Genomic DNA, 16941 nt, shown 5'->3' with positions numbered 1-16941 from the left:
TGCCAGTCTCAGACAGCTAGTGTGCCAGTCTCTACCAGCAGTAACCTCACAATCACCCATCCAGTTTCCAGCCTAATTCCCCTCTGTAAATATAGGTGAGACCTGGAGCAGAGATGAGGCTGATTTTGGGGTGTCATTAGTTTCATATCAAAGCTAGACCCAGAGATCATCTTTTGTGTAAACGGCAAACTGCAGTGCGGGTGGGAGGGGACCTCTCCCACTGCTTGAGCTGCATGAAGATACACATCAAGATCAAGCCTGAATATCACTTTGGATGAAGCCAAGGGCACTTCAAGACCTGTGGGTGCATGTCCAGAGTCCCTCAAGCTGTCTATAGCATGTGTGGGTGCACCTGAACAAGCTTTCACCTGGCTAGCATGGCTAATAATAGCAATGAACTTGCGGGACAGTATGCAAATGAATCATCTCGGCCCACACTGTGAGTCCTCAATGGGCTTAATGCTGTGCCCTCATGACTATTGTTACTTATTTAAACTGGATTATGAAGCTGGTCTGGGCAAGCCTGTTTGTGTTGCCTTTAAATGAAATGTGTCTGTATACTAATCTTCATAAAATGCCAATAAGCAGTATATCCAACTTCATTTTTTTCAATTGTAGGCTCCAAAGCAATTTAACAGCTTTTGAAAACTTTATTTCAGGTAATTAGCGCAAACATTTACGATGGAACAACAACGGTTGCTTTCATAGTGCTGCTTGTGAAAATAAGCCAAAGCCTTCCTTCATTGGAGAGAGTTGACATCGTAAGAGGACCAATATTTTAAACTTTTTCCTTTAAATTCCCATCTGCCCTCCATCACCCATTCTAGGCCATTCTAGCTACCACCTACAAGGCATGTCCATACAACAGATTAGTATGTTGGTGGTCATTTCTGGGACATTGTCAGCTAAAATATAAAATAAGCTTTTCTGTCCTAGAATCAAGCTCTAACTAGTTCTCGTATTTTCGAAGTATTTCTTCAGCATAAATTTTTGATAGTAAGCCCATTTCCTGATCTTCTGTTTCTGTACTGTCGGTGTTACTAACACTGCAGCAGGGCAGTGTTTAATTCAGGGAAATCGTATCTGATGTTTATTGAATCTAATGTTTGTTTGACTGCTTACCATGGCTTTTAAATATCTTAATTAGCATAATTCACAGTAGCACATGGTTGGCAGACGTGGACTTTTAAGATAATAAAAAGGAACGGGCTGAATAAATATTTGAAAAAGGTGCCAGTATAGTTTAAAAGAATTGTAGAGCTATTTATCTTAACTTTTTATTTAATTCTGCTCGGGCAACATGACTTCATCCAGAAAAAACTCCAAGCTATCTATTTCTTGCCTGATCTAACTGAAATAAAATAGTCCCATGACATGTTTGGGGGAAGCCCATGTGATAACATGTGTGTGCCTTATATCTGTGTGGGTTGTAAGGATGGGCTGCCTCTTTAAAAGGTTTCCGTGAACCTGTATTGTTATAGTAAGCTCTGGTAGGCGAAGGGTTGCGTGACTGCAGCAGACTCATTTGTGACCTCAGAAAAGTGGTTATGAAAGTGATCTCTTGATCAGAGGAATAGAGCTCTGCTGCCTGCCAGACCAGCAAGGCAGAAATGAGCCTCCTCCCTGCAAATCTGCCCTGGCAGGAAAAAAAATGTTCCTCTTTTGGATGCAGCATTCATAGACTAAGTCTTTAATGATTCCTCTGAAAAATACTCGGCTTAAAACAAAGTCTAGAGTATACATTTTGTCCGGTTAACGTTCGCATTTTTTAAGAATATGTGCAAAAACATCTTTGCTTTTGCTTTTTGCAGTTTGCTGTGTTCATTTTCTGCCTTAAACCTATTCGTATTTTCCTTAGCACAGCTCTAAAAAGTTTTGTTTCTGTAGTTATTGACCTGACTCTGTTGGCAAGTCGCAGTGCATATCCAATGAGGATCATGTTAGAACTGATGAAAAACCAGTATAAACTGATGTTTATGTCACATAATGAGTATAAAACAGATCTGATGAGTCAGCAGGTAAGCAATCACCAGTTTTCATCCAGAAGACCTTGACAGAATAAGAAGCACTCGAAGTAATTTATGTATCATAATTCTCTTTATACATATTATTCACCTAGTATCGATCACTTGGTGAAAGCTGTAATTAAGTATAATTGCCTTGAAAGCTGAGGCTGCAATCCCTTATGTTTCATGAGTGGGAGACCAGTTTCCAGTCCTTATTCTATAAGGAATACTCATTATTTCTTTGGTAGCTTGCAATGAGTCAAGGTAGCAGGCACCTTCACAGGAGTCAGACTTGCCTGTTCAAGTCAATGACACGTACACAAAAGAGTTGAAACTGGAGAAAAGGTTATATTTTATTAACTAGAACTTTGTTTCTGAAATACAGAACATTGTTTGGTTGTTCCTTGTCTTCACATGGGAGAAGTCTGATAAGAACTCTGTGGTCGCCTTGTAATTTTATCACTATATCTAAGTACTCTGTTTTTCAGAACTGAAGAGCAAATCAAAGCAGGGCCACAATTTATATTCTTAGAGCTTTCAGGTATTACTCTTGCTGCCTTTTTAAAAGATATTATTTTTCATTATGTTTAGAAATGTTGAAAGTCCTAATTCTGGTTGTTGACCTAGGGACTGTGGCGTTTTTTAAAAATACAATTTCTCTCATGCCAAGGTGTAGAGAACATGTAAGCCCACTACTGGCCTACTTAGGGTCTGCTTGGGATCTTTTTCTGAGTATGGAACCTGGTTGTGAATAACGACAGAGCAAAACAGTTGTGAGGAAGTGAAAAATGAAGGTTCTTGTAGTAATTGAACACATCATGTTCATGCATTTTCTAATTCTGCAGAAGGTTCCTGTTCTTCAACGCAATTTATTTTTGAACAAACCATAATGTCTTTCCTGCAGGCCCTCTGACTTGCAATGGATTCCAGTTGGGAGCAAGGTCCATCTGTTTGGATAGCTTTTCAGGACTAGTCTTTAAATGCATAATTAAAAAATTAATATGTATGAAAACACATTAAACATATCCAGGGATAGTAACATTATCAATTTAGGGTTCTGGTAGTTCAATTTTTGACTTCTGTTGTTGGCTTGTACTTAATTCTGAGCTTTTGCACAAGATTTTCATGTTACTGGTTTTCTTCAGCATTCTAAAAAGTTCTGGAATATAGTTCAGTCTTTTAAAATGATCCTGTAAACTGATTCTGAAGATTTCCTCAGATTTCATTTGCCTGTATCTTGTCTCGGCACGTTCTTTTACTTCCTGAAGTAGAAAAGCCAAAGCTCAAGGACCTCCTCTTGGGCATATTTTTCCCACAGCTCATTAGGATCATTTAACCTCTCAAGGCAGCAATTCATACAGTCAATCTCATCATGGCAGTCTCCACAGAAAGCAGAAAAGACCAAAGTGAAGTAGCTCTGCCTTAGAAAGAGAGTGCCATGTTCTGTGGGGTATGTGTATTTATTGGTGATTGTACAGCAGTGCACTGATAGACATCTGACTCAAAGGTGAAGATTCTTGCATTTATTGTGTCAAGTGTGTTTGCTTAATTAAAATACACTGGAAAGTAAATGTGGCTGTTTCTTTGCCTTCAGTATCAGATACAGTATGGCTGCTATATAAAGCAGATATTAAGGAACTTCTCTTAGGATATTTCTAACTCTGAAACTGATGAAGCCAGATTTGGTTTTCTGGGTAACATATGCACATCCTGTGCACTAAGGTCTCGGTGTGAATATTTTAGATGCAATGTTTATTTCATCTTAAAGGTTTCCTTTATCCTCTCCAGATCGTGTGCTCTGGCTATTTTTAAACAGTCTCTTGGGTGATATACTGGTCTACTGACACATGCTCTTTCAACTCTCTTCTAAGAGATGCTGACTTAAATTCCCTCTTGGAACTAGCAGGTATGAATTTAGCCTGTGCCTTTCCATGCAGAGTGGTGCAAATGAAATTATAAAGGGACAAAAATGTTAGAAAAGCAGTAGAAATTGAAGAGTGGAAGCTCAGGAGATAGTTTGTTTGAAACACAGGCCTGGAAAAGAGGTTATCAAATCCAAAAAGGCAAGCAAAGATCCTGTAAATCTCACATAAGTCAGTCATTGTCAGGTTGATTTAATCAGGAAGAAGGAGAGATGCTTTCTCATACACTTTCCTAGCTGCATTTATTTTCACGGTTGGTCTTTGATTTGATTTCATTCTTCAGAGGCTGATTTACTGAATGTTCTAAAGTGTAGATCTAAATTGAAGAGGGTAAAATGGTGCACATCTTCTGCAGATAATAAAGACTAAAAATGTTCTGATATTCTCAAGATAAGTCTGTTATCAGGACTTCATTGCATTTCTTCTATAAGATGTGATTCTTACATCATTTTTAAACTGGGGAAGATTCCGGTAGACGGTAGTTGCTTACTTATGAACACACATGGCTTTTCTGTTAGCTGTCTTTTCAGTAAAAATGGATTTTGGTCTCATTATTTATGTTACTGAAAAATATTTCAGACTCAAATTTATTTCAATAGGCTGTTTATCATAAAATAAATTTTTCTTTCTTTTTTTATGCATTGATTAGTCACAAGCTGGTCTGTCATCATATGCTTAAATTTAGTCACACACAGGTCTTCTCATAAGGTTCCGATTTTTTCTTATTGTCGCTTCTGTGATATACTTTGTTTCACATCCACAGATTCTGCTCTTGTTCATCTGTTGTTTATTTTCTGTCTGCAACAGATTTCATGGACAAGGTCATGACATTGCAGTGAGAATATAACGACATAAGAAATACACTACTGTGTCACACCAGTGGTCCTTCTATTCTGGTATTTGTATATCCAGAATTGCTTTCTTTTATCTGTTTTAAAGCATTCTTGTACTGATGATGTTGGGCACTTCACTGTCCGCATCTTGTGGGGCTGGGTGAACAGCAGTTCTGCATTCAGTTTATTAGTTGCCTTTACAATTCTGTAAACCTTTGTTACATCTCCCCTCATCCTTCTCTCCTCAGCAAACGGTTACAGCCGTTTTAGCCTCTCCTCAAAGGGCAGCTGCCTCTGCTGTGGACCCCAATGTCCGTGTCTGTATTATTTTCATTGGGAGAAGCAAGCCAGTGAAAAAATGGCCTCAGGAGAATGAAATAATATGAGCCATGTCAAAACAAGACTATGTTCTTAGGCCACAGAGAGACAAAGTGATGTGAATTCAGAGGATATAGAGAACCTAAATTTTATTTTTCCTTGTACAGATTTTTTAAAATATCTGGACAAAGGAAAAGATGAAGAGCTATTCAGCCAACAAGCCATCATGAAGGACACTTGGAAGAACTGGAAAATTCCGCAAGTTGTTTTGATAGGCCATCTGCTCCGTAGATCCTAGAATCAATGTGTTCTGTTGTGCTATTCCTCCGAATATGTATCTATATCATGATCGGTGGGATTTGCTGAGATCCTACTCAAGCAATCAGGATGTGGCAGGTCAGAACACACTGCAGGACACATAAGGCTGATGTGGATTAGTTTCTTGAAGTTGAAATCGCTTTACATTGGCTTAATATGCAGTGTTTCAGAGTGTAATACAGAGGAAAATGAAAACGAGAGTAAAACAAACATAAACCAACATTGATTATACATTCTGAGGTCCTTAGCTCTGGAACTAACCAACATTAAGCAAGTTTTCTAAATATGGAATAGTTCTCTTAATTTTTTTTTTTTTCTACACCAAATTTATGCTGTAGATCTTGGTTCTGATTAATGGACATGTAATTTACAACCTCATGACTTAAGGGGCAAGGAATTTCTTGGAATCAACTTAATTTTTATGAGGGATGTGGGTATTGATTTGAAGGTGTTTTGCAGATTTCTTACTCAAGGTTGCTGATAACTCAGGCTTGAGATCCATTTTGGTTTGACAGAATAACCTGTTTGGATTTACCTTTTATGGATTTTTCCAAAAGGGTCTGCAAGCAAATACGCAGTCAGGCAAGCTAATGTATTGCAATTTAATTAAACTAAGAATGGAATAATACAGGGATAAAATTAAGGCCCTAGAACTGAACCTATAAATCAATATGTTCCCATCATCAAATCATCATTTTTAAAGTAGTAGGTAATCAAATGAAATTATGAAGATGAAATGGAAGACAATTACTTGGGATAAGTCTTGTATCTTGAGATAATTCAGGAGGACTGCATGTTTTTGGCAGTCATATAGTCAATCTAGTCTACTAGACCAACTAATAACTCAAATATTTACTCACAGTGGTGCAAATAGATCTCTAAAATAGCTTGTTTGCTCAATATGGGGTTGTCTGTTGGGGAGATCATCTGTTGAGTCATGTGAAGAGAGTAAGGTTGCAACAGTAAACTGCAGAGACAAAATGTGAGTCCTTTGCTTGTATAGTTAGCACACAATTCAGTTTCACATGGAGGCACATTTCTTTGGATCTGTGATCCCTCAGAAATGATGGGATAAAAGAGATTGCAGACAACATGACATATAGGTGTGATTTCTTGTGAGCCCGTTGTGTCAGATACTGATAGAATAAACTATCAAAAAGCATTTTAAGAATAGCTAATAACTTAATGCACACATTCTCCATATCAACACACTTTTCATGACAGCCACTTAACCATTCTCAGCATTTCTTAAATTATTCCACATATTTTACAGACCAAGATTTGTGGAAACAGAAAGTTCTGTCCAGAACTTACCCTAACAGATATTCACCTAAATCCATAAGCAGCTCTTACCTTACAAAATTAATCCTGTTTGTAGTTAAACAATGAAAGATTTCATGGAGGGAATGCAAAATGCCCATTACTGGGGATACTCAACAAAAACCACATGCAACCTGTCTAACTGAAGTTAGGTCTGTTTCTATCAGGGTGGAGTAGACCAGATATGACCTTCAAAGGTCACTTCCAACCTACAGCTTCCTAAGTTTCCATGATTCCCTATCCCAGCTCAACAATAGGCCTGGTTTCCCCACAGGTAAGATACTTTCCTAAAGCCTCACAGAACTCCTTGAACCGCAGCGCTACTGAACATGAGCAGGTAATTGTTTTCAGCTTCTCAGTTTGCCTCATCTAAATAAATTGTATTCCCTAAAGGCACACAGACCTCTTTTGCATATGCAAAAAAACCCCAACCAAACACCCCAATTTTGTCACCACCCCAAGAACTCCTTGGTTTGTGTTTCTTCTCTGTCAGCTGCACCCTGACTCTGATGCTGCCTTTTTTGCTGGACTCCCCAGTACTGCCTGCCCTGGAATCACTCCAGCTCCAGCTCCATCCCAAAGACTCAGTCGGTCCAGCATAACCTTCTACCCTGAACTAATTCACTTCCTGACACAACCTTGCTCAACAGTTAGGTCAAGAGAAGATAAGACTGATGGATTTTAGAGGGCAGCATGAGGAAGCGGGGGAATTTATTCTGGGAACTGGAGGACAGCGTATCAGGACTTGCCCATGGCAAGAGGCTCGCCCTTCTCCCTTTCTCGCCTGCTGGGAACCCTCACTGAGATCTCATCCCTAATATCTTGTCCAATCACCACTAAATCTTCTAATGAGCCAGATCTGTCAGGGCTGATGTAGAAAAACTATAGGAATGAGAGCTTTCTCCCTCTTTTCTGTTTTTCTATAGAAGTAATTTCCATGTGTACTCTTACACACATAGACAGCGGTGGCAGCTGGATCGCTGTTTTAGAAAGTTTATCTCATCTGCAGTAATTTCTGAAAACACAAAACCTTCCAGTGGAATACAGCAAAACCAACCATTTTGATGATTGCTCTGGCAGCATTTTTCACTCTTTGCAAAAGGATTTGGCTTCACGGAAACACTCTTCACCTCTCAGACTGTGGGTTTTCTCCTCTCTCCCTGCTGCACGAGAGTTATTTTCTGATCCTTTCCTTTAAGCCCCTTTGCTTTTTTTAGGCAACTTCCAGATATCTGATACAGTATATAATGAGGAATTAGGTTCCATTACATGAAGGCTTAACCTTCTCAAAAAGCATTCAGCGCTTGCCAGGAGTCATCAATATTTAACAGCTGTTGTTATTATGAAATACTTCATAGGGTAATGCGGCTCGTCTGCTCGCACGCAAGGGTTTGAACGGGCGCCAGGCCCCTGTCAGAGCCGCCGGGAGATTGACAGGCGGCGAGGGTTGCGTGACAGCGGGGCTGGGGTTAGTCAGCAGTCTGCCTCCTCCGCAGCAGGGACTTCTCCTCCCCCTCGCCTCCCCTTCAAAAGGGCTCCTCAGGACTGGGGGTGCGCAGGCTGGGGTCTCAGGGAGGCGAAGTGGCCCCACCAGCCCGTGCAAGGGCTGCGGGGATGCCGAGCGGTGGCACCTCTTTGATGCCCCTCTTGCACACGGGGAAAAATTGATGAGGCTCGCTGTGAAGGAGGAAAAGAGGTTCTGAAAGAAAGAGGGGACGGGATCTGGAAAGCAAACAGTTCAGTTTGTACCTTAAATAAATGTCATACTGTACTCGAGAAACTTCAAAGGGCAGTCAGATTTCAAAGCATCTCTTAAGAAGAAGCAGACTGAGAAAACCGCTAAGTTGGGAAGAAAAACTTTGCATTATTGCTAGCATAATTTCATCTGGTGTTCTGGTAGCCTCCACAACAGGACTGAGCACCATAAATCTTTTAGTCAGAGGGTGCATTTTGGTGCCGATTTCTTTCCCCAAGTGTTTGTGCAACCTGTATGTTGTGGCATTTCAGAGTGCAAACATCCCTTTCCATATTGTTTGACAACGTATGATAACCATCCTTTATGTTGTACACTGTTTAATTTCACTGTGCATCTAACGAGCCCTGTCCTTATTGTCACTCAGTGTTGTCTGTAATGCAGCAAGAGGAAACAGACCATTTCAATTCATGGTTGTAGGTTTGTTAAGCAGAATTTCTCATACCGTTTTTCCTAGTTTTGTTTTGTTTTCTTAGCATTCAGGGTAACACGCATAGCTGATTCTTCCTGCAGCTAGAAGATCCAGGAAGAGAGACCCTGTTTTCACTTCCTTTCAAGTAACAGTTACCAAAAGTAAGACTTGTATGCATAAAGCAGTCTCTCTGAACCTGCAAGCTAGATTCAGGTATTTTCATCTGCCTATTTTAAGAAACAATTTATCCCCTGGGGATCACAGGACAGAAATGGTCTCACAGGTACTCCTCATAGAAAGGCATGAAACTGATATGCCTGCATCATACCAAGGCTGAAGAAGACAGTATTTTCCCCTTCTCATACCTCAGATGAACCCAGGCAAAGTGTTCAGATAACAAACAGCATCCCTTCACTGCTCATTTCTCACTTGTGCTGTTGCTTGATGCAGGTAGCCTTAGCAGTTCAAGGCCCCTGGGGCAACTGTGGGTACTGTTTGATCATGCATTTGTTACAGAGTTTAGCTTGGCATGTAATTTTGCTAATTATTTTTTGAAGAAAAAAGGTTGTGCTCATGCAAGAAGAGGTACAGAAGCACTCTGGAGAATGTAATCCCATGGGTTTAAAAAGTACAGTTTTATGAGAGTCCTGAAATTTCCATTCCTCTGAAATAAAGAGTATTCTGCAATGAATAAATGTTCCGTTATTTCTGGGGGGAAGGGAATGGCTGGTTTCATAGTGCTTCTATAGACTTTAAAGTGTCAGGCAGCTTTTCTCTTCTTTACAATATTCCAGATTTGGTTTTCAAGCCAAGGGGTTTGCAAATGCAGATAGCGATGCTCATATCAGGACTGGAGGCTCAGAAGAGGTCTCAGGTTTTTACAGTGTTCTGAGGAGAGACAGTGCAGCTGTGAAAGGCTCAGCAGCACTGTCTGAGACAGTCTCATACTCCTTCAGCCAAACTTATGCTCCCTTTTGTGGATTTTATTTTCTTCATTAATTAACTGTCAATTCTAACAGTACATTATTTTTTGGTTTCCACTTCTTCTACCCCTTTCAGATCAGAAATTGGAACAATGTCGTCAGATCTCTGACCTTTCCTTCAGGGCTTTTTTCTTCATTTTCTCTCCCTTCTCTTCCTCCTCCTAGCCCTCTTCCCCCCTGCCCTGTATGCTTCCACAGTGCAGTCCTTCTGTAGGACCCAGCATTTCCAAAGTCGTGGTCTTTTAATGTTTCCTGGGACTGCACCATGCTTACCAGATCGCATGACCTTGCAAAACTGTCAGTCCTGGTACATGTGTATCTTGTATTTATCACCCTATGGTATCAATATGCTCATTCATCTTCTTTGGCAGAACAGCTCCATCTTCTGTTTTATTTTGTGTTCTGGAAGCACAGGCTAGATAAATTGTGCTCAGAAAAAAGTCTCTGATGTTCCTTCTACCCATCGCTTCAGTTTGCCAGTTTTGAACCTAGTAGGTGAGCGCTCTATGCTGAATTGCTGACAATCTAGTCTGGAGTTGCCTCTCCCATAGAAAGCAGTCCAAGGCTCCATAAAACTTTCCATTTTTTTTTACAGTCAGCAACATTCATCAGCTTGCTTGCAATATAAGTTTTTTTTCATGCCCCATTCTTGATATATGGGAACACCTGCAGCCAGTTTTTCCCTCAGGTCACTGACTCATCCTCTGCTATTTGTTATTTTTTATCTTTCCAGAGTTTGCTCTTCCATGCCTACTAGAGACAGTACTCCTGCAGTCTCCAATCTTTCATTTGTTTTCATCACTGTAGGCTTCACCGTTGCTCCAGAGGGCCACCATTTTATGTAATGTCTAAGCCTAATCACAGCTGCCTTGACATCAGAGCCTTTGCTAACAAGCCACCCATCACACCAATACTTACTTTCCTTCAGTTCTCCCTCTCAATTCTTGGTGGTGACAGGGATATTGTTAGGCTGCTCTGTTTTCTTTTCCCGATTTTTCTGCCTAGTCAGATAACACCTTGCAATTTTCCATTCTCACCCTGTCATGTCTTGCTTTTCCTCCTCATTCATTTTGGGGGTCTATGTGGTTTTCTGCCTTTCTTTATCTGCTTTCTCCAGGTGACAGGCAGTAGTACCAGTAGCAGTACCTCTTCTGAGCTGTCACTGCAGGATCACCCAAGCCCTGGGCGAATTAATCAAGCATTTCCAGCTCAGGGAGGCAGAACAAGAGTGAGCAGTGAGCGACAGCTCTGCTGCCCCAGGTGCGAGGAACAAACATCCCTGTCTCTGAAGAGCTCTCGCTTCTTGCCATGAAGGGTGTCATTCGTCTTTGATGGTGCAGTGGCTCTCCTTGCATACAGGCCAGTGAGTAGGGTATGTTATGAAACGGATGTGTGTGGCCTAACATACGGGTAACTCTAGCCGGCAAAATAACATTAAAATACTTTCCATTTGGAGATGGAATTTATAGTAGCCAGACAAGCTGCGGAACAAACATCTTCTTCTGCTTCTGCTGCTGTGTTTGTGTGAGCCTGAAGGCTAACAAACAGTCAGGGAGCTCTGGCCCGCTCAGCCGGGTAAAAGAATAGTTTCCACTAACGATGAAGTTTGAACTGGTGGAATTTTCATGATGCCAAAAGAAAGCATCAAAAAAATAAACCTTAATTTCCTCTCACCCCTCCCTGTCTGTCCTTTAACCTGCACAAAGACTGAAAACCACCATGTCAGTAATTACAAAAGCATATTTGCTGAGGGGGGAGACTCTGGAAAAGGCTATTGGAATAGGGGCTGGGCTTTTAAAAACTATTCTCACAAGTGTCCATATGTCTGTTCTTATGGATAGGCGTAGCAGAAGGCTTGGCTGATCAGGGGGGAAAAAAGTGCAACCTTTTCCAATTAGTTCAAAAGCTATACCAAAATGAAAATGCAGATTGAAGACTCTATATCCTGTTCATAGCAGCCTAGCTTACAAGTCTGAAATCACAGAATTGTTTTGGCTGGAAAATGTGGGTAGGGATCTGTTTTAGGCAGCTTGGGATTTTCCTGATGTGTTTTCCCATGCCCAGGGGACAGTTTTATTACATCTAATTATACATTTGAGATGATTGCTTTGGGGTAATGACCGACATTATCACTGGCGGCAAATATTTACAATGTAAGCTAAAAAACATCACAAATGTCAGCGTGGTACTGCGTTGCTATTATCTGTTGTAAAATGCTGATGTATCTTGCAACAGTCCCTCACTAGACTGTTAAATTGCTAAGGGGCTCTTGCACAGTCCTTTGGAAAGGAAATTACTCCAAAGAGTTTAGATCACTTTAAATCATATCCTCGGTCATTTGCAACAAATATTATTCAAGATATTTAAAAATGTAGACTTTTTTCTTAATTTGGTATCTTACAAAAAATTTAAATCCCATTGTCATGGCTTTTAGCAACAAGCTCAGTAGCATTAGAGGCTTGCTGGCTGTCTCCTCTTCTTATTCTGATTTGGTATAAACTATTCGTGTCCATCTCAACCCCCCCCTTTTTTTTTTTTTTTAATTATTATTATTATTATTAACCATCTCTGGCTGTGGTTGCTCCAGCTCTCCTCGAGCTGGAAGGAACAATGTGTATCAAATGTCCCAGCTAATCTCACTGGTATGCTCTTCTCTCTCATTTTGGAAAGGCAGAGAAAAAACTGAACGTCTGCTTGCTGCAGGGATATTTGTATCACCCATCTCTGGGATGGGGCCGTAAGAGTGAAGCTGACTCCTTAATTTTTGCTGAACCAATGATAAAGACAAGTTTGGGTCATACTCCTTAGATGATGCAGAATCCCAATGTATTAAGTGATGTCAGCCTTCTCAGAAATTCTTTCATTATCCCCAGAAATGGGATTGTATTTCAGGGATTTTTCTGTGGGATGTATTGATATGAAGACTCTAATCTGAGTATTCTAAGATATTTCAGATCAAGCAATTATAACCTATGTCTGGGAAGAGCACTCACCAGTTTTGTCTCCCATGAAGGTTTTAATTATTATTAGGAAAAATAGATGTAGTTTTAATCTATAGTGAGAGATTTTAATGAATTACATGTAGTAAATGACCTGCTAAAAACAAACTTTAAGCCTCTGTTTAAAAAATGAAACAGTTTAAGAACATTCCCTTGAATCTGAGAATCAGGCTCACAGTCGTAGAAGTGAATAAAGTGAGACTGAAAATAATCTGATGCCAAGAAGGTCAGCAATGAAAATAAGAAACTTATTTCAGTCCCTTGTCTTCTGAGCTATATAGGCATTTCTTTATATTGTCATAATACATATTTTTATAAACAAAGCAACTTGCTAACTTTCTTCTGTTTCTTTCCTGTGGGTTTTTGTTGTTGCTTTATGTAGAGTATAGTAATGGAAAAAACATGTCCAATAAAAAAATGTGATAGATATTTCATATAAAAAACATCTGGACTGCCAAATATGTATCTATCTCCCTCACAGCAAAAGAAAGTTATCAGTAACTAAGACAGACCACAAAGACAGTAACTTCCAATTAAATCAATGGATGTTGTGCCTAAATAAGAATTCTAGTCTAGTGGCCCTAATCATTATGATTTCTAAATTGATAACTCTTTCCAACAGCCATTCAAGAAAAGCACTTTAAGAAGCAAGTTGGCCAAACAGTAAAAGAAGATAACGTATCTAACAAGACTGCCGTACAAGAAGGTGGACTTCTACTAGAAGTGAGTGAGAAGAATTCTGTCTTTTCTGGCTTTAATTTATTCAGTTTGATGGTGTATTCGGGCTAATGTTTTGTGGCAGCTTTGAACAAATGGTTAGTCTTGGTGTGAGTCATTCAAGAATCACACTTGTGAGTGCTTCTTGCAAGAGCAAAACTGGCAGTTGTGGTAGTCCCAGTCAGTCTCCGTTTGGGCAGTTGTACCTTGCACCCTTACATCCTCAGAATTGCCAGTGAACTCCAGTGGGCCAGTTCACAGTTCTTTTTCACTTGGACTGATAGCAGAAGTTCTTTTACTTGGCCCATATTTTGAGGGTGCCAACAGGACCTTGCCTGGTTTCTGATCTGAGATGAGATTATTCTGGGATATTTTAATTTATCCCACTCCCTCAATTCTGTGCTCTGAGGCAAGCTGTGTGTGCAGAACTTATTCCCTCCACGTATTTTTATCCCCTTTAGGATGACTTTATATTGGCAGAGCAGCATAAAGGGGCCATACTGTTACTAAGAGCTGGATCCATTAATCTGGAGGAAGAACTAATACTGCTGTAAACTACTGAACCAGCTAGAGCACAGCGGTCCATCCCAGATACATCTGCATTTCAAACACATGATGTAATAATGCCTTTTATACACTGAGGTCCTTGGAAATTCCTATGTGATTAAGACTACATATGTGTAGTTGTTTTGGATAGGATAATATTCATAGTATAAAAATTGTGTTTTAATGACAGCTCTGAGATACATGTAAATGTAAGTTAAATAGTAGCTTCTAGCAAATAAGCACTGCAACTATTAAAGAAAAAAAGACATTTTATCATGGGATCCAATATCATAAGTTGTTCATGTCTATAGAATGGAAACTGGCACCCTGGTTTCCTTCCTCTTAATACTTTAGAAGATTTAAATTTTGTATTTCAAAGCAAGTAACGCATAGGAATCTGATTAGGCAGTGCTAGGGCCAGAATGCGATGTTTGGCCATCAGGTATTACTTGCAATCATTTCCATTCTCAATGAATAGGGAGTACAGGCGTACAGCAAATGATAAATATGATGAGCTTTTAATTTTTAATGAGGCTCTCCTATATTTAGTCTATGTTTTGTGGGTGTGTATTACATGCCCACAAGTTATAATTATTAAGGATCTTCAAACAGTAGCCCTACTGCTACAAGCATACAGGAAGAACACTGATACATAATTTCAGGTAGGTTACAAGAGACTAATATTACTGAATATGCTAATGGTCGGCTTACTACAGGGTATATAGGAGTCACCTTCATTTTGAATATACGGGAGATATTTTATCCTGGATTATACTTAATGTGGATCATTAACTGGATGATTAAATGCATGTTAATATGAATATATCCACTGGGCTTCATTTATGGGCCTGTCTGATCTAGAATAAGAGGGTGAATTTTCCTTAGGTCTTACCAGAAATATTTCCTGGGGTCTGAGTTTGGCTTGGATGCTCATCCAGTGGTCATGGCATGTGAAGAAAAGTGGGGGGGGTTCTGTTCAACAAAATTTGCCATGTTGGTTATTAGGGACTGTGGAGTTTTGGCTAGTCACATTTGTGATTCCTTCCAAGGAGAAGCAAACAGTCTTGCTGGTGGTTGCTGTGCTTTGTATACGTATTTGTGAATCTGGCCACTTTATTGGGTCTCAAAATATATTTTTCAGCTGTCAAAAGCCACTTTCCTTCTTGTGACGCTCCCCTGCACCGTGCAACCTCTCCTAGATGCTTTATATAATACAAACCAGAATAATCTGAATCGCCAAAATATGTGTGAATAATACTGTCCCTGAGTGCAATGTTAATGGAAAACCAGGGATAATTGCTTTTTTTTTTTTTTTTTTTCCTAGTGGTTATGATCACTGTGCTCTATGTATAGATAGAAATATGGAATAACAAGAACCCTAATTACTGGTAAATAATGTATCTGTGACTCTCAAGTCTTGGAACAATGCAGTACGTCCCCTTTCAGCTTGGAAGAAAACAATGGAATTAGGCTGTCTACAAAGTATGTTTAAAATGTTTTTTATTTCTAAAGGCCTCTGCCACAACATGTGGTTTTTATTTAAGATTTTATAGAGATTTTTTACAGCTATAATCAAATAGCTTTCATCAGCAATAAGAGAATAAACAATGATACCAGTTTATCAAAGACTTTTTAGCGGAGCACAGCAGGTATCTAAATAAATAATTTCTTCCAGTGTTTTAAGATCACTTCTTCTGGATAAGAAAGTCTTTTCTTGCCATCTTTGTTTCCCTTTGGAGGGAAGACAGACAGAGCTCTAAGAATGAAAGTCCAATTTTATTAACAGTCTTTTTGAGTATACCCCATTCTTGCAAGTTTTGCTCTCCTTGGAAACTTCAGACTTCAACTGTTTGATTTTTAAATTTGCACTTTCAAAATATTTTCCAAGACAGGTGGTATTGCAACCCTTGTGCCACATGCCCTCTGGCAGAAAAGGGCCACATTCAGTTTCTGAAGCCTGTTACTGAATACTTAAGGCACACTGGGCCAAACCCATAACCAGAAAAGTGGGAAAATAAATTGTATTGGCGGTCAATAAATCCAGATAGAATTTATGGGGTGATGGGGTGGAGAAACACAATAAAATGATGACTTGGAAAAATAAAAATGAATCACTGGTGGGTATCTAGGCAATAGCTTTGATTGCAATAATCATCTCATGGCTGTTTGCCACCTCCAAGTCTTCCTCCCAGCTAAACTGCACTCACAGTCTCAAGTCCAGACTCAGAGTCTATACTGTTGCGCAGGTAATTCTTCATCCCAGATGCATATGTAATTTTCATGTGTTATATACTATCCTGTCAGAAGAATTAAATGTTTATTGCAGAGAGGGAGGCCCTATCTGAACTTGATTCCTCAATGACATGCAGCCAGACAGTGGCCCCGTCATCACCACTGACACTTCTAGCGTGATCATCACCCATATACTAAGCAGCACCCTGCTAAAACTGTCACTTGGACTTTATTGACCACGTCATAGTTGCTCCTGCAGTTTTTCTGCTCATTATGGAAGAATTACTGATGTTCAGCTTTCTGTCTCATCTCTTGCTGCTGAAGGAGATGTCTTGATGAGCTTTCTTTCCTTCTTTGTTATGTCTGTTGGTCTTGTATTTCACTGTTGTAGGCTGCAGCATAGGATTTATGGTATCTCTGTCTCCAGATGTGCTGGACATAATTCTTTTCAGGTGTAAAAATAGTGGTTTATATCCAAAATATCACAAAATTTAAAAGAAATCTGGATGATCCAGGCAGCTCCCAGACAGATACTAATGGAGTAAGACTGCCTGGTTCTGTCATGCTCCACCTCACTGATGA

General features: G+C 39.7%; 1 protein-coding gene across 1 annotated transcript in view; it reads left to right on the top strand.

Annotated features, from left to right (window-relative positions):
- AHRR (aryl-hydrocarbon receptor repressor) overlaps window positions 1–16941 on the top strand; it is a 66619-nt gene that overhangs the window by 24724 nt on the left and 24954 nt on the right. Inside the window, exon 3 of the mRNA XM_026842713.1 lies at window positions 13487–13587. Within this exon, the coding sequence (XP_026698514.1) occupies window positions 13487–13587 (101 nt within the window). The remainder of the gene's footprint in view (window positions 1–13486; window positions 13588–16941) is intronic.

This window comes from Athene cunicularia, assembly GCF_003259725.1.
Source record: "Athene cunicularia isolate RWA chromosome 2 unlocalized genomic scaffold, athCun1 chr2_part1, whole genome shotgun sequence".
Classification (NCBI taxonomy): domain Eukaryota; kingdom Metazoa; phylum Chordata; class Aves; order Strigiformes; family Strigidae; genus Athene; species Athene cunicularia.
The sequence above is the reverse complement of the archived record's forward strand: the minus strand, read 5'-3'. Positions and strand labels throughout refer to the sequence as shown.